The following is a 19092-nucleotide window of genomic DNA, read 5'->3' as shown; positions in this document are numbered from 1 at the left end:
TTGCTGTATAAGTTGGCGGTTCATTCCGTTGTGGCGACCCCGGATTAATAAAGGGACTAAGTCGACAAGAAAATGAATGAATTATAAACATATATATATATATATATATATATATATATATATATATATATATATATATATATATATATATATATATATATATATTGTCTCATTATTTTATAACATCTATAGTTATGCCGTGGCACAGAGTTAACAGTCTGATCTCGCGAGGAAACGTAAGTATTTTTATGTTTTGTCAGTTTAGTGGCTAATTCATACGAGTTCAGTCGTACGACAATGCAGATTTTAAAAAGGAGGCGTGGCACCCAACCCCACCCCTAACCCCAACCGTGACTGGGTGATGAGCAAATCCTACTAAATTGTATGAATTAGATTGTACGAATTTATACAAATTAGCCACTAAATCAAAAAGTTACGAATTGTCATGAGATTGCGTTCTTGAATTCACACAGAAACAGCAACGCATGCGGCACGACATCTCTTTGTTGCAGAGACGCTATTAGTTTAATGCCGGCAAAGTAGAACATGGAAGCAGCTTAAAGCTGAAAGCAGCGAATGTCTGCTGTCTGGAGGTATTATAAAGTTGATGATGACAACATTGCCAGAGCAAACTGTGAGATATGTAAATTTGGGATTGCCTGCCGGGTATTTTAAGTTGAGGCGCTATTAGGTATTATAATAGATTTGTTTTATATTTGCTGTTGCACTAAAGTGAGGAATTTATATTATTTATTACGTGATTGTTTAAGCTACCTCACTGAAGTGCTCTGTTTGTTAACAGAGTTGTTAAATGTAACAATGAGGTGAATTAAATATAAAATAACAAACATCCTGGATCTGTTTCTTCGATCCTCTTTATTCGTTTTATATGTATTATACCAAAGCCCGGATCGAGTTTTGGTATTGGTAGGTATTCAAAATCAAATGACTCGCACTCAAGGGCGAAAAAACCTGATTGGGACATCACTAGATGTTAGTAAAAAAAGCATTTTAGTTCTTACTGACTCGTGTATAAAAACAGGAAATCAAAAGAATTCTTTCTTTTTGTGTACCACAGAAGAAAGAAAGCCATTACGGTTTGGAAGGAAGACATTGTGAAGAGTGTTGGTACCTAAACCATTTAGGTTTCCACTGACTTAATTATGTAGAAAGAAAACATATAATGGAAGCCACTGGCAACCAAAACTGTTTGCTTGCAAACATTTTTGTATAAAAGAAGATATTGTGAAGAGTGTTGGTAACCAAACCATTTTGGTTTCTATTGACTGCCATTATATATTTCTTTCCTTAAAATGAAAGTCAATCCATTGCACTTCCATTGTAAAGAAAGAAATAGGTAATGGAAGTCAAAGCACACCAAAACTTCAAATCCTCTTTATTTGTGTTCAACAGAGAAAAGAAAATCACACCGATTTAGAAAGACAGCGATTTGAAGAAAATTGCTAACCAAAAAGATATAATTGGCTTCCTTTATATGGACAAGTAATACAATGGAAGTCAACAGAAACTCAAAGTATTTAGTTATCAGACATCTTCAAAAAATCTTTGCGTTCAACAGAAAAAAGGAACTGCACAAGGTTGAGTAAATGATGACAGAATTAGACCTGCTAACGCCAGCTCCTGTATCGTTTTTCTCCACGTCTGTTGACTGGCTCTTTTTTCACCGTCCAGGTGCTGTCATTTTATACCTCCATCAATCCGCTGATTCATTATCTTCTAAACCGCAATGATGAATCCATGAGGCACCAGAAACAAGTTTATGATGTGTAACGCACTTTACAGTATGACATAACGGCATCAATTGGATCTCCTTTGTCCCAATAAAACGGCTATCACGATACATGTTGGATTGGAGTGGAATTAGAGTCGGAGGAAGAGGACGAGAGGAGGGTTTTACTGCAAGGCTGGCAATAAAAGGCTGATCTTGTCGGAGACGGCCTGTATGGAGGCTGGAAACTGGGATTAGATTAGCCTAGCTGCACACTGCAACATTACGTCCCTGAGACATACATCACTGAGCTTAATAAGGCCACATTAACGGCAACACGTTAAAGCACTGCTCTCTGTGGTTTCTGTCTCTCTTTTCACATCACTAGCAGAGCCAGCAAACTCAAAATGTGGATGTAAACATTGCAAGATGATTGTCGAAATCTGTTTTCAATTGATGTTTTACTGCTCGATATATGAGCCTGTAAGTGCTTCAGTGTCACTATTCTAAGCAATTGGATTTTATAAACTGAGGGCTATAAAATGTAAGTATAAATGCATAAATGTAGGCTACGCTATACATTGTGTTGTTTAAAAGGTTTTGCACAACCAAATTAATTTGGGTCTGCTGTGATTTTTGTTTCTAACTAATACATTTTTATCCCTCCTGAAAATATGACTTTATTTTCAATATAAGTTCTAAATTAATATACAAAGGAATTTTCCAAGACATTTTTAAACATAATAGTTTAATAACTAATAATGACAGTGTATAATATTTTACTATCTAGTTTAAGATAGTATAATATTCAGCTTAAGGTGCGATATAAAAGCTTAAGTTGGTTAATTTGGTTAACTAGGCAAGTTAAAGATGCCATATACTGCATTGGTTTAATAATTTAAATTGTTCTCTGATGTCTACATAGTAGGTTTATGGCTTCAGTAAGTCCAAAAAAATCTCCAGAAACAATTTAATAAGCTCATTTATTTTTCTATAAAATACTCTTAGAATCAAAAGGTCCATCATTGACTATATGTGGTACGGATCCCAACCCACAGTTCGGAACGCACGTGACCCGCGGATTAATAACTTTTATGAACTTGTAGGTTAATCCAGCATTTCTAACAATTGCAGAGAGATCGCCACCCGCGTGATTCAAATCACATGTATGAAAGCATTTTTCCTGTAAAATTTAACGATGACTAAAAAAGTTGTAATGGGACCTACCTGAATGCTTTTTTAGGTTAGCAATTATTTGTGTCACTATTAGTTTAGCCTGCATTATTGCATTCAGTGTAAAGCTACACAAATAAACATTAAAATATTGTGATCTCAATTGAAACCTGCGCAACATGAATGATAAATGATAATGATTTGCATATGTTTATTAATCCTTCGAAGCGCTGCATTTAAATCTGCGTTTGATCGAGAGAGATTCAGTTTTTACACTTTTTCAGTTCGTTAAAAACAATTAAATAACAGAAGTACTGGGAGAACAGTTTATAGTTCAGATGTAAACACTGATGTTTATGCTAAAGTTTAAAATCACAGTTTAATGGAACTTAACACTGGTGAATGTTGTTGCAATGTTGTTGCATTGTTACATTGTTTAACCAATGGGTCAAAATGATGTCACTGAATAGGAATTCAGAAATTATACACTTATAATCAAACATGAAGTTTTATGTGTGAATTGTTGAATCATTAATTGAAAATAAATAAGAAATGTTGTACAAAATGTTTTTATATTTATCATTATTTAGCAGTAGCAAAAATAATTTTTCATACTGAACATTTTCTACTTTTTCAGGTGGTTCTTTTTCCATTTTATTTTTTATTAAAATTACAAGGTTCTGTTTGTTAAAACCAATCGTTTTGCAGTAATATTTTAATATAAATGGAAAGCAAATGACATTTTTCTCCTCCCTTTTTTGCGAATCCGAAAAATGGTCTGATCTATGATTTAAAAATCGTAGTTTGATCCAAACTGTAAGTTTTGTGACCTGTTACACCACTAACATTAAACTATTTTGCTCACCATTTTTTATTTTGAAGCTATATTATCAAAGAAAATAGCCAAGACTTAGTATCAACATCTGCATGAACAGATGACAGTTGAGTTGAGCAATTTGACTTGATTCAGCAGTCTGCATATGTTTGTTGAAACACATGCATCAAACTTTACAATAAACATGATAAATTAACAAACATGCAACTAAATATACCTTGTTCCTCTTCAGAGTGGAGATAAATTTAAGTATAATCTTTAAATCCTGCATTTTGCGCTTTGAAGCAATTTTGCAACATGTCTCGTGCCGTCACTGCCCAGTAACGCACATTAAACAATTTGGGGCTTGCATTTTCAAAATAAAAGTCTCACATACATAGTAAGTGAAATATAAGCTTAAAATAATGAAGGGAGGAAATTATCTCTGCTGTATCACTAGAAAATGTTTGACTTATCAGAGGTGTGCTAGTTAATGATCTCAGAGCTTTTTGATGATCTCAGAGCTGCATATGAGTTGCTGCGCTCTTGATGACGCGGCTGCTCATCAGGTCCGAATAAATGGCTTAAAGTAGGCATACAGTACATGCCAATGAGTGGCGGAAATTAATTTTGGTGTGGAATAATTGAGTGAAAAATGAATGTAGCGTAAACCATGTAAACATAAAACAATTAAGTTGTCCCCCTAAAACTCAAGTATTGTGTTGATTAAGCTCATTTTAAATAAATAGTCTGAACAATCAGGAACATCATGTCTTGAGTGCATATTACAGTTTAAAATGATGTCTTACAAGATAACTACTTATGGAGGCTGTAGAAATCATGTCAGCTCACTAGTTTTTAAAACAAAACTGTTTTACTGCAGCACTCTAAACTTTCCATGATATGCATAAACAAAGACATTGCGGTCGAGTGACTCACTTGTTCTTTTGTTTCTGTCTCTTTTCCTCACCATCCCACTCTCTCTCTCTCTTTCTCTCTGTCTTTCTCAACCTTTCTTTCCATCACTCATTGATCTGCCGCTGCAGGCGACTCGCTGCTCAAACACAACGGTATGAAATTTACCACCAAGGACAAGGACAACGACCACTCGGAGAATAACTGCGCATCCTTCTACCATGGCGCCTGGTGGTACCGAAACTGCCACACGTCCAACCTGAATGGACAGTACCTGCGCGGCCAGCACACTTCATACGCCGACGGCATCGAGTGGTCGTCCTGGACGGGTTGGCAATACTCGCTGAAGTTCACCGAGATGAAGATCAGACCGACCAAGGAGGAGAATAAATGAGCGAGAACTAGAAAACCCGAGAGGAAGAACTCAAAGATGGCTGTAGGTGTTAGAGACACTCAATGCAGAAACTTTCCAGCAACAACTCTTCTTTCTTTGTCATATTTCTGTTTTCGATCCCTGTTTTCCTATCATCTCGTAGTGTTCGTGCTGACGCCGCTGTTTTTTCTCCTAACACACCTCTGAATATTATTGCAGGTAATGTCAAAAAATGTGCTACTGAGAACAAAAAATAGTTGTTGTCTTTAAAAAAAAACATAAAAATGACACAAAAAAATCTGTAGCTGTTAAATTTAGCAAGAACGTGTAGCTTTTCATAAAAATAAAGACTTTTAACTGGTCTCGGACATCTGGCGGAGAGGCAGCTTTGTCTTCTGTTATTTCTGGTTCAGTGATTAATCAATAACTCGTAGTTAAACGTGACAGGGTTGCTATTGGTGTGTCCGGTCACTGCTGTAATATCTGGGAGGTAACTAGGTTTTCCCCGTGTGTCGAATAAATACGTTATTGACCACCAGAGATGCTCAAAGAGAATATGTGTCACGGTGGTGGCTTTTCAGAGTGATGGGCCAATACCGGCACATTTTTCACTCTGACAGGTCAGTCGAAGGAAGGTTTATCAATGGAAAAGCACAGAAAACACAATAACCCTGTGGGGTTGCAGGAAGTGTTGGATTTTATCTTATGCACGGTATAGGCTAGGTTCACCTGAAATCACAATGAGATGGATTGACTGAGCTTAAGGCTTAATCTTTGGAGAAGATCTGGGAATTGAACTTGGGTTGAACTTCTGAACAGACTGACTTTTCTCTTTTGACTGTCAGATTGTCATTGGTTTGCCTGTATGTTATTGTGTATTCATTTAATTTCCTTTGTTTTAGATCGATTGTGATGTTCTTGATATTTTTTAATAAAAGGGATAGTTTACCTGAAAATTTTATAGAAAAGATGTTAATGGATATGTTTTCACTTAGTAAATGAAGGTAAAATTTCACCTTATGTCTTGCACAGAAGCATAGGTTTGTGACTAAATTGGTTTGAAGGGATAGTTCACACAAAAATGAATTTAACTCATTAATTTTTTAATTAATTATTTTAACTCAGGAATTAAGTTTTCATTCCTTTGAGTTTCCTTTTTGCTATTGGACACAAAAGAAGATATTTTGTAAAATATTAGCAACTATTGACCTCCGTAGATGTAACAACAAATATTATGGAAGTCAATGGTTACAAGTTTCCAACATTTTTCTAAATATCTTATTTTGGGTTCAACAGACAAAAGAAACTCAAACAGGTTAGTGACAGGTGAAAGTTGAGTAAATTATGACTTAACTTTTCAGAATCTGTAAATCTGTTCAGACTGCATGATTTTCAAAGTAGTCACATCAGAGATGTTTTCACACTGCATGACTATCTGGGGTAGCATTCTGTCGCTGCTGTGTTTACACTGCAAGATGGATTGGTGACAGGAGGTTTCACACAGCATGATTTCATTTTACAATAGGACGAATAGCAGACAATGTGGTCTCAGTCCACAAACACACGCAAGAAGTGACATGGAAACAACACGAGGTCACATACTATATCTTTTGTTATTAACTAGATCAGGGGTGGCCAACCCTGTTCCTGGAGAGCCACCTTCCTGCAGATTTCAGTTGCAACCCATATCAAACACACCTGCCTGTAATTATCCTGTAGTGTTAAGGTCCTAGTTAATTGGTTCAGGTGTGTTTGATATGGGTAACAACTGAAATCTACAGGAAGGTGGCTCTCCACGAACAGGATAATGAGAAAGAAGTGGGGTAGAAAATGTACTTAGTACTAGTATTGTGCTCACCTGACTTTTAAAGGGAATTAGCAATTTCTTTAAAACTTTTTTTCTTTTTTGACCTGGTTGCTCAGATGACACGTCAAACAGACACAGGTGCTCCTGCCAAGTTTTTACACATTTCCTGGGTCCAAATAAACTAAAAAAAAACCGCTTATAACTTATCCCCCAATCTCTCGCTGGCCTGAAGATACCCATACTAGTGGATGCTGCTCTCTTATTGGCTGTAGATAATCGCCGGTGTTATTTTTAATCAAACACATTTCACACCACATGATTTGAATCGGCCACGACTCCAGATATGTAGCATGCCAAATATCTGATAGTTGTTGGCGACTCATTCTCTATTGACACACTGTGTGATTGTTATTTATGTGAACGAGCACTGATTTGTCTGTCGGTGAGTTAAAATTGGGGCTAAAATCATGCAGTCTCAACTCGGCATTAGTCAAGATTTAAAATATATTTCGGACTTAAAAGCCAAATATTTCTACTACATCTTAGTTGGTGTTTATTTGTTTTGAGGTCACAAATGGACTTCCTTCCACTGTTAAAAAATTAAGCCAAAATAAATTAAGCCAAACAAAATGCCATCTTGCACTAATGATGTTCACCTGGAGCCAGAGTCTGCTTTGTTGTGAACATGACCTGGAGCCATGGTGTGAAATAGCCAATCACAAGCATGTAATCATGAAGCCACACCCAGTGACTCAGGCGGCACAGTGGCTCAGTGGTTAGCACTGTCGTCTCAGCAAGAAGATCACTCGTTTCTGTGTGGAGTTTGCATGTTCTCCCCATGGTTTCCCTCAGGTGCTCTGGTTTCCACCACAGTCCAAACACACGCACTACAGGTGAATTAAATAAATTAAAATGGCCGTAGTGTATGAGTGTGCATGTGTGTTTCCCAGTACTGGGTTGTAGCTGGAAGGGCTTCCACTGCATAAAACATATACTGGAATAGTTGTCAGTTTATTCCGCTGTGGCTACCTCTGAAAAAGAGACTAAGCTGAAGGAAAATGAATGAATGAAGATGCAGTTTTTGACTTGTACTGCAGCCAGCCACCAGGGGGCAGTACAAATATTTTGGGTTCACTTTTTTCTTTATGAAAAAATGTCATATTGTTTGCTCTCGGAGACGTGTAAAGCTTTCGACTTCATTTGATTCCATTTTAATTGATAGAGAAAAATAACACTATTGTAATAAAATGTAACTTTTTATATTTATTGAACAGTTTCTTAAAAGTTTCTTAAAAAGGTGATTGAGTGTCAAGAATTTTGAGGTAAACTATTCCTAAAAAATTGAATAGTAGTCCTAAAAATTTGCTTTATCTATGCATTCTAACTTTCTCTTTTTTTCTTTTCTTTTTTTTTTTTTTTTGATTTATGGGATTGACAATGAGTGTGTGTTTTCTTTTTAAACAGTCAACTTGTAATCCATTTAAATGTGTTTTAATGTCTTAGTTTCGATTGCATAATAGTGTTTTGTTTGTATTTCCCTGCGAAATCCATGTCCAGAATGAGAAAATAAGTATCATGATTTCATATTTATATCTTTATTTATGTTTATTGTGATTGTACATTATCCTTGTCTGCACTTTAAACCACAACATGACACTCACATCTGTTTCCAAACATTATACAATCACTTTTATAGTCTGTGTATATTTGAAGGAATTCAAAGAAATTGTTTTATGAATCAAAGCATACTAAATTAGCCAGAGTGTATTTGTGTGTGTGGGTGAATGAGAGAGTGTATAGGTGTTTCCCAGTACTGGGTTGCAGCAGGAAGAGCATCTGCTTCGTAAAACTTATGCCAGAGTAGTTGGTGGTTCATTCAGCTGTGGTGACCCCTGATAAATCAGGGACTAAGCCAAAGGATAGTGAGTGAATGAATGAACCCAGCAGGCACCCAACATCATAAGACGTTAATATTAGGTTCGATTTAGGTCATGACATCAGGTGACCGAAGTTTAATGTTTAGCCAACGTATAAGGACAAATGTATTTTTACATACAATAACAACGTCAAATCACTGTAAGTTGATATTTGGTTGATTTTAGGTTGTGTTGGAAAGTGACCAAATTCCAACGTCTAATAGATGTCATAACCATAACGTCCACACAACGTCAAGGTGTAACATGATTAGACGTTGATATTTGGTTGATTTTAGGTTGGACATTGGACATTGACGTCGGCCTGACATTAGGTTCTGACATCAACCCGATTTTCACTTCCAAGCAAATTCCTACGTCCCCATTATGTTGAGTTACAATGTCAATATGATGTCCTGTGCCTGCAGGGAAGCATAACTAATCACTGTTTTAAGAATATGAAGCATCTTAAGCAAATTGCTTAAATAAACAGCTGACCCCTGCTGAAAAACCAATTCAACGTCAAACTCAAATCTACAACAGAGCAAACAGCTGTCACAGTTCCCCCCTCCCACAAAAAAAAAGGAAAGAAAAAAATAAGCTGATGCCTTTTGATCAAATTTGTGACTCATTCTCCCTCAACAAAGAAAGCCACAGGTTGTTTTTATGAGGTGAAATTGTTTATGAAGCCACAATATAGATTGGGATTCTCTGTAAACCACAGGAGGGCTTTCAATGCTAAAGTGCTAGCATGAACATTCAAAATGAAGAGAAACAACCACTAAAAAACATCGCCGCACCTCATCCTGCCATGTGTATCTTGCTGAAGAAGGATTTGCTTTATTTTTTTCAGTGTAGGACTGATAAACTTGAAATATGGACTGCGATAGGAAATGAACAAAATAGCTGTGACTTTCAGGGGATGGACAGTTTGTCGGTTCGTGGCCCCGGTTGCTCTTTATGAACATGTAGGCACTCAGGAACCCCTGCCGATGGCCTCTCAAACTACACCTGTCTGCTGACGGCGCTTGCCAGTCATCCATGTAAATAATTTAACCGTGAAATTGAGCATGTCTTGCAGCATAACAACACCCCAGGACGACAAGAGGGACTTTTTTCCTTTCTTTTCAAATCCTGCCCTCTCTGACATCTCCCAAACCCATCATTTTTGACCAGCGAACGCAAGATCAATTAAAATGTTCTGCCGCATTTATTTGGATTGACAATGGACTCATAATCCAGCTTTGTTTTTTTGGGTCTTGTATTAGCGGTAATTTATTTGATTTGATTTGATTTATTTTTTTTGTTGTTGATCATTAAAATGTGTTTAATGTTCAGAGTGACATTTAATAAATATCCACGGTTTCTAACATACTTGCTTTTTCGGAAGCATTGCAATTTTTTCTTTAGCAGTTTGGGAGGGAACGGTCAGCCGAGGTCAGCTCATTAGTTGGTAATTGACTAGGTATAGGCCAAGAATAGATCCCAAGGTAATGTTTTTTGGTTTGTGTGTGTGTGAATATCGTGGCATTTGCTTTCATTTTAAAAGATCTGTGCCAATCTCAGGCCCAGATGGCATAATGAGGCTCTCAGCTGATGAATGTTTTAGAGATGTCGTCAAAATGTATGACATTAAAATGAGGAATGGAGAGATTTTGGTCTTGGAATGTGGGGGGAAATGGTTGGCATCAAGAGATCATGCAAGTTTCATTTTTGTAAGATGTCATTTTTTAATTTCCCCCCTTTATAGAGCTACTTATTTCCTGACTAATAGTTGACTTGCAATATTTCAAGAGCATATGGCAAGGCTATACACTTTTTTTGTGGGATAGAAAAAAAACTGGGAGAATAATCGCTCAAATATTTGAGCGTAAGAATTAATAAGATCCTTTTGGATGGATGATCTTTTATTCTACATTGAGTGGTAAACGCAAGACCCGGTTCTAGCATAAATGGTGTGGAATATACTGTATGCAGTGCTCAGTACACTGTATGCAATTAAGGAACACCCCATTTTGAAAATGAATATTTGTATCCATTTCTCAGTGAATATAGGCAATGTATTTTGGTGCATTTAAACAAAACAGATTTACTAAAAAGATATATTTATTAAAATAATATTTTAGTCTCTGAACATATTTTGAAATGGAAAGATAATACAATTAAATTCAAGCAAATATTGCAAAAAAATTTACAACCTACAAAATTTCAACCAAGTTTTCAAATTTTTTTGCTTTTCTTGATTCTTCCTCTTTTATAAATTTGTATTCATTTTTTTTTTTAATTGGGTGTACTAGTTTTTGGACCGTTATCATAAGTTTAGCTCCAGATTTAACTTCAATATTGACTAATCTCATGTATATGCACACATATAATATTGTAAAGCTTCCTATTAAACATATGAATTTAAAAGAGAGATTTGTGAGGAGTGTACTTATATATGCTGAGCACTGTAAGATCTGTATTTTATTGTCAGCCTATTGATGGAATTCAAAAGCAATTTTCCACCAATTCAGAATGATTCACTTTGATTTTTGATGAAAATATTATTTGTAGATATAGATTTACATGCAGTAAAATAAGCATTTTCTCATAATACATGTTTACTTATGGAAAGTTTTGGGTGTAATTAGTTAGTAACTTTAATTAAATTACTTTTCCTCTGAACTTTTCTTTTTAATGTTGATGTAATTTAATTGCAGTTACCTAAAATATACTTGTGTGATGTGAATAAATTCAACAGTACTGTTTAAATCAGTCAGAAAAGGAGAGTAAGTGTAAAATTAAAGAATTAAATATTATTTAAAAAATAATATGATTTTTCAACTTTTTAAGGGTTAGACTTTTCAAATGCACAAGCTTAAAAACTGAATTGAGTAGTAAATTAATGTCAATATATTCTATGTATAAAATAGGGGTTTGTTATTACTTTAAAACATTGTGTGTTTTGATAAATAAATAGATCCAGTTAAATGTTTACATGTGTTTAATACCTAATTAAAGTATACTGCTAACATTTTAATAGTCTGTTCACTACCTGACAAATGTCAGGTAGTCAAGTTGATTATTTTGTATCAGAAGTGGCTTATATGAAAGGCAACGGCCTCTAGATAATGCTTATTTGACCAAAATAAAATATGATTATGCCTTAATTTTTAAATATTTAATTAGGACAGTAAGGTCTGACTTTGCTTAGACAAAACTCTTGTCACTTAACAGAAATAATGTACAGTATATGATACAATATATACATAATATAAAGTCATGGTGCAGTGTATGAAGAATAATTACTGTGTATGGCTCTTATGAACTTGGAGGACTGCATCCATACATCACTCAAATAAATTAATAAAGTCATCTTGAATGGCAAAGATAGTGTTCTTGCTGGACTCTTAGAGCTCATCAAGATTCTTTGGATTAATCTTCAATGTCTTCTCCTGCGTCTTACCCCAGGCCTGCTCAATAATGTTCATTTCTGGTGACTGGGCTGGCCAATCCTGGAGCACCTTGACTCTGTTTGCTTTCAGAAAGTATGAAAAGGAGCGCTATCCTACTGTAGAATTTGTCCTCTCCTGTGGTTTGTAATGTAATGGGCAGCACAAATGTCTTGATACCTCAGGCTGTTGATGTTGCCATCCACTCTGCAGATCTCTCACACGCCTCTGAATGTGACCCCAAACCATGATTTTTTTCTTTAGCAAACTTGACTGATTTCTGTGCGAATCTTGGGTCCATGCCGGTTCCAAAAGCATTTCTAAAGTATTGGTGATGATTAGGATGCAGTTCAACAGATGATTCATCTGAAGAATCCACCTTCTGCCACTTCTCCACATGATCAACTAGAAGTCTGACTTGCTAAACTGGGATGGACGACAAGTCTTTTGTCAGGTAGTGTATTGATCAAAAGCTGCAAACATTCAATGATGCTCTATAAGGGAACTTAAAAATAAGGGAAATATATAAACTTTTGAATTTGCTAATTGTTTGTAATTGCTCTTATTTTGATTACAGAAATTGCTGTATGTTTAATACCGCCATTCAGAAGCTACTTTAAAATATATATTTTTAGTTCCAAAATTGTCAGCAGTGTGAAAAATATGGATTGCATAATTATTGAAAAGGGCACTAGGAGGTTGTTCTTTACCTGACACAGTGACACTTGTTGTTTTCAGCTAGTGGAGACAATGATATAACACCACTAACTGTTATATATGATGCTTAAAAGGGCACATTTTCAAGAAAAGTCACGTTTTAATTTTCAGCTTTGACCTTTTTTCCTCATTCATTCAATGGTACTTTAAGCTGTTGAAATTTGCACCTCTATTTTTATCTCATGAATTGTAAAATGCTGTACTTCTGCTTTAGAACAGGCACTGACATTCAGTTCACTTCAGAAGGTCTACTCACTTTACAATTGCTGACCGCGCCACTGGTTGAACACACTGAATTGTGTCCAATGACATTTTCTAAAGATTTAGCTGCCCAAATAGTGCCACTTTTGTACTTGATATGTTTGTTAAATCTATAATTGTGTAATATTTAATTACAATAGTAATACTGAGAAAAATTCTTACAGTTTAAAAGAGTAATATCTATTGTATATTAAATTCAGTATTGTGTAAAAGACTTTTAAAAAGTAATTAATTATAAATCACATCATTATAATTGTATTTAAATTACTTTCTAAAACTAGTATTTCTCAAAAGTAACTAAATCACACAATAAGGAATTCAATTACTTTACGTGATACTATTTATTCATTCATTCATTCATTGATTCATTCATTTTCCTTAGACTTAGTCCCTCATTTATCAGGGGTCACCACAAGAAATGAACCGCCAGATACTATTTAAAGTCCCTATAAATCTAAATACATAAACAATATGCATTAAACTTTTTCAATTCTTTTAGATTTGAGTAAAGCAGGAGTATAATAGTGCTGTCAAACAATTAACCGCATCCAAAATAAGTTGAAATTTAAATACTATACGGTATGTGTACTCACTGTGCATAAATATTCAACCCAGGCTCATTCTGGAAACGTAGCCCCGCGGACGTTTCTGGAGACCGCGAAATACGTCCCAGGAGGTACATATTTGTGCAGTTTTTGTTTTCGAGATGCCGCAAAGGGGGATGAGGAGAATGGCATGCTCGTGAGAGTAAAATAAGCAAGCATGTCACCCTCCTCCTCCTCCTCCTTCTTCCCTAAACCCAAGCAACGATTTACAAAAGCTGTCCAGAAAAAGAAAAGCCCTCGTCCGATTTTGACCGCGTTTTCAGATTTCGCAACATGGAACTCGAACCCAGTCGTACGCTTCGGGCCTCCGCTCCGCGAGAAAGCCCTCTACACGCAGGTGAGCCGTCAGCCCAGCCAATGAGCGCAGAGCGCCATCACACCGCCCCGTAGCATTCGCTTGAAAAAACTAAATGCCGCCGTACGTTTTCAAAATGAGCTTGGGTTGTAAATATTGGGTGTAAATAATTATAAAATATTTAAAATACAAAAAAATTTACATATATATTTATTTATATATTATTTATAATTTGTATAAGACAAATGCTTAATTTTAAAATACAAATAAACATTTTCTCAAATATATACAGTACATGTTTGTATTCATGTATATACAAAAACAAAACAAACACAGTACTCATATGTAACATATAAATGCACACTTTATTGTTACTTTATTTATATTGTTGTTGTTTATCCAAATTTATGTCTTATTTTGACACTCCAGTTATTCAGCAATGTTTAAAATTTAAAGTAATTAACTTTTTAGATAAGATTGCAGAGTATTGTTCATTTGATACCAAGCCTTTAGTTGTCATTTATAAGGGATTTATAAAGCATAAATAGTCCTCACCTAGATTAGGTCACAAAGCATTTATTAACAAACATAGTAACATTACTATTCATTCATTCATTTTCTTGTCGGCTTGGTCCCTTTATTAATCTGGGGTCGCCACAGCGGAATGAACCGCCAACTTATCCAGCAAGTTTTTACGCAGCGGATTCGCTTCCAGCCGCAACCCATTTCTGGGAAACATCCACATAAAAAATTCACACACACACGCTCATACACTACGGACAATTTAGCCTAACCAATTCACCTGTACCGCATGTCTTTGGACTGTTGGGAAAACCGAAGCACCCGGAGGAAACCCATGCGAAGACAGGGAGAACATGCAAACTCCTCACAGAAACGCCAACTTAGCCGTGTTTCGACGCAGCGACCTTCTTGCTGTGAGGCAACAGCATTACCTACTTCGCCACTGCCTCGCCTAACATTACAATATGCCTAATTAATAAGATATACAAATGTTAATTTCAATAGTTCATTAATAATTTACTAATTCAATGATCTTAAAAACCACCATCTACTTTTAAATACAAATGGTTTGTAAATAATGCAATACTTAATTTAGCAATGAAAAATCAACCTGTCACAAATTATGAAAATACAAATATTAAGAACATTTTAAATGTGGTTATAAGTCAATAATAAAGCATTTGTAGTTGAAGTTATAAACTAATTACTAATGTTTATTAATGTAGTGTGTAGTTATTAGTATAGTGTGTAGTTATTATAGTGTTATCCAATATTTTAATCATATTGGGTTAACAATTGCATTATAAGTTTGTATATTTTTATTATTAACTTATTTCAATGAAAAGAAACAATTCTATTTAGAATTCTATTTATTTTAAATGGATTTCAATGCACATTTAAGTTAATCTGATCCATTCACAACATTTAAATAAAACATTGAATTCAAGCTTGCTTTTTTGTAGCTTAACTATCAATCAAACAAAAGGTTACATTAATTTAGAAAAGACGATCTTCCCCGACCCTCCCCTTAATTTTTACTATCTTCTAAGATGGGATTGTGGGCCAAATCAAAGGTCATCATGGGCCAATGTTGGCCAGTGAGTCCTAGTTTGAGCACATATACATTATAGTCAGTACTGAAGTCAAATCTGGAGCTAATCTAACAAAACAAATTATGGTAATGATCCAAAATTAGTACATCCAAATCTATATGTTGGGGAAAATATTCAATATAAATTTTTAAAAGACAAAATTCAAAAGAAAATTACAATTTTAGTAGTTTCTTTTTTCCCTCAATATTTCACATAAATTCACATCTATTTCTAAAGATGTTTTGTGACTACAATATTATTTTAATAAATATATCAGTTTAATAAATCTGTTGTGTTCAAATGCACCAAAATATGTGTGATATTCACTGAGAAATTGATAAAATGTTTAAAAATGTATAAAAATGGGTGTACTCATTAATGCTGATCACTGTATATATAAAGGACACACTGATTGAGCTGCACAGATTTTCGTGAGTGTTTATGTAGTGTTATCTCTGTCGTGTGGTGAGAGAATGGCTCTGCAGGTCTGGTTTTGCACCAAGAGCTGCAGTTTCTGTGTGTCAGGAAGTTGTAAGAGTGATGTGCATCTACTCAGCGAAGCACAGGATCAAACCCAGCGAGGGATTCATCAGAAACGAGAGCCGTGCTGATGGAACGCTTCACATATTCAACACTCAGCAAGTACATAAACACATCTGGCTTCTTATCTCCTTCCCCCCCAATATCCCTAACACCTTCCCTCCAGACAGACTGATAGAAGAAGACATCCTGTACTTGTATCCTGTACCTGTAAAATGTATCTCCAGCACAATAGAATGCATTTGAATCGTGTTTTTTTTTTTGTGTGTGTTTAGGCTGCTTCGAATCAAGAACACCTGCTCTAAAAAAACATTTGTGATCAATGGTGTTTTAGGTGAAGCTGCTAACCAAAATGGCATCAAAAGCCTTGTGTTTACGTGTAGTTGCTATTGTTTGGTTTCTGAAAATGTTTGTTGAGATACTAGCCCCTTTCACACAGTGATACCGGTAAATAACTGGAAAATTTCCGGAACGACTTTACCGTTATATTAAAAAAATCGCTGTTCACACAGGTGAGGACGTTACGGAATTTTTCCAGAAAAGGCCGTTCACACATCCATTCCAAAATACCGGTAAATTCTGACATCATTAACCAGAAATGAGCTTTAAATGGCTGCGCTTGTATTTGTAAACATTTGACTACAGTACAAATTTTGTGGATGGATCAGTATTGTGAACATTTCCTATGAAAACATTTAGAGAAACAATTTCGCATGTCGAGATGTACATAATATGTGTGTGTGTGTTGGCGCTCACGGGCTGTTTCACGGGCACACGCAAAGCTTGAAGGTAAAGAAACAGCGGCTTATCATAAGCATCTTATCGATGATTATTTACACAGTTGGCATTAAGAAGAACATATAAACGTTATCTGACTAGCAGCTAAATGTGTCTGGGAAAATATTCAAAGGCTTTTTTTCTCATAAACCATGCGGACGTGAATGCGTCTGACTGTTTGGATTGGCTAAAGCAGATGTCTCACGTCAGCACGTTCTAGACGTGAATGCGCTCTTTCCTGCAATCTTCCTTCCGGCAAGTTACTGGTAATGTTACAACTTCTCTTTTCGGAAAATAGCCAGAATGAATTTACCGGTATTTTCAAAAAGGACCTGTTCACACATACACACATACATTACCGGCAATTTTCCGGAAAGGTCTGTATGTGTGAAAGGGGCTAATGTCTGCGATATTTTAAAATATATATTTAAAAGAGCACATGTTCCGAGTCAAGAATTAACGTATTAATTTTAAATTTAAAGGGTTAGTTTACCCAAAACTCCCTGAGATAAATTAAAATTAAGATTTTTTAGATGAAATCAGAGAGCTCTCCGACCCTGCATGAACAGCAAGAGGTGTGAGATGTTCAGAATAGGAAACAAAATCATCAAAATGTTGACTTCAGTAGTTGAAATGTAAGTATATGAAGGCCCAAGAATACTTTTGTGTGGTAAAACTGTAAAAATTACTTTGCCAAAGTCTTTTCTTCCTTCTATGCAATTATTATAGGCAGTACAATGTCATTAGAGTTAGCCAGAGGTACGTATGGCTGCATTTCCTCTTTAAAATAAATGCTATGAGTATGGTATGGCGCCGCTGACAGCTTCTCTTTCTTTTTGCGCTACCAGCTGACCGCTTACCTCTGTGTGGACGGCTTTTCTGCTGGCTTTTTTTTTCTAGATTGCTTATGAAAACACTGTTGATTGGGTTTAGAGAAGGGTGTGGCTGAGAGGATCAGTTGGTCAGTCAGTCCACAGCGGCCTCTGGTGGATTAACTCGAAAACAAAAACTGCAAAAACAACGTACCACCTAGGACATATTTCACGATCTCCAGAAAGATATATTGGGCTACGTATTAATAATAAGCCTGGGTTGTTTTTTGCAAACACCACTAAGAGATTTTTACATTTTGAGGAGCAATTCAAGTCATGTCAGATAATTCTTCTGGGCTAGTGGAGCTGTGCATAGGTGGAATTGCTCTTCAGTAGATTGACCTTCAATAGTGATAATTGTATTACACTGTTCTGAAAAACATCAGTCCATTTTAATTTACCTACACCAGCATTTTACACTACTCTCATCCCTGCCTGAATTGCTGGAATGTTTCACAAAAGTGAGTAATTATTGTTTTTATTCCCTATTCCTCATCTTCGTTAAGCTTTATCTTCGTTTTGACACAATCTATATTGTAAAAAGCAATACACCCACACCTTACACCCACAAAAAAATTATTTTTGCTGTTTGTTCAAACTACTTATTAAAAATGAGCTGAAATTCTGGAGATTTGTTTGGGAAAAGTATTTGTTTTATCTTCAATCCACTTAAATTTGTTACATTAACTAATTTGTTTTGGGTCAACATGAAATAATTGTGTGTAACCGAGCATTTTTTACTAACACATGTAACGCCTGGGTTCACTACAGGAAGACACAGGATCGCAGGATTATCAGATACGTAGATTTATTGATAAACACTTACATGGATGAACACAGGAAGGACATGGGGTGAAAACAAGCATCAAACGAGAGAATACCGGACATTGAATGAACCCAATGAAGGGGTATATACACAGGAACATAACGACACTGAGGATACACAGGGGATAAACACAGGCTGAACAGATGATTATTAACTAATGGTGGGAACTAGAACAAAGGAGCACATGGTGATGGTCACATGACAAAAACAAACACACTTGGAACACAGGACCTGGTAGTACACCGCCCCACCCCCACCAACTCCCTTTTAAATGGCACGTCCTCGTTCCAGAAGAAAATAAAGGGTGAGAAGAGGTGGTCAAGGGAGAGTCTGTGAGGAAGGAACTGGAAAATGAATTGGAGGGCGTGGCAAGGAGGAGGTGGCCAGGGAGGAGTCACAGGAGGGAGGAGGTGGGAAGGGTGATGGAG

General features: G+C 35.8%; 3 protein-coding genes across 29 annotated transcripts in view; 2 read left to right on the top strand and 1 right to left on the bottom strand.

The window, feature by feature from the left end:
• fibcd1a (fibrinogen C domain containing 1a) overlaps positions 1–16291 on the top strand; it is a 384824-nt gene extending 368533 nt beyond the window's left edge. For 19 of the 26 annotated variants that reach the window (XM_087264416.1, XM_087264414.1, XM_087264415.1 and 16 more), the window contains one exon: positions 4763–6393. In XM_087264416.1, coding sequence (XP_087120542.1) covers positions 4763–5025 — 263 coding nt within the window. In that variant the 3' untranslated portion in view covers positions 5026–6393. Of the gene's footprint in view, positions 1–4762; positions 6394–12422; positions 12793–16121 lie in introns of those variants that run through there. The other 7 variants (XM_087264419.1, XM_087264418.1, XM_087264417.1 and 4 more) reach the window with 4 other exon arrangements.
• The window catches only part of LOC147842591 (uncharacterized), a 496599-nt gene that overhangs the window by 201735 nt on the left and 275772 nt on the right, over positions 1–19092 (bottom strand). The gene's annotated exons all lie outside the window — the stretch shown is intronic.
• Positions 16156–19092, top strand: part of traf1 (TNF receptor-associated factor 1) — a 32526-nt gene continuing 29589 nt past the window's right edge. Inside the window, exon 1 of the mRNA XM_087262613.1 lies at positions 16156–16291. Within this exon, the coding sequence (XP_087118739.1) occupies positions 16260–16291 (32 nt within the window). The 5' untranslated portion in view covers positions 16156–16259. The remainder of the gene's footprint in view (positions 16292–19092) is intronic.

The sequence above is a fragment of the Danio rerio genome, chromosome 8 (genome assembly GCF_052040795.2).
Source record: "Danio rerio strain M-AB ecotype USA chromosome 8, GRCz13ab, whole genome shotgun sequence".
Classification (NCBI taxonomy): Eukaryota; Metazoa; Chordata; class Actinopteri; order Cypriniformes; family Danionidae; genus Danio; species Danio rerio.
Note: the sequence above shows the minus strand (reverse complement) of the source record. Positions and strands in the feature narration are given on the sequence as shown.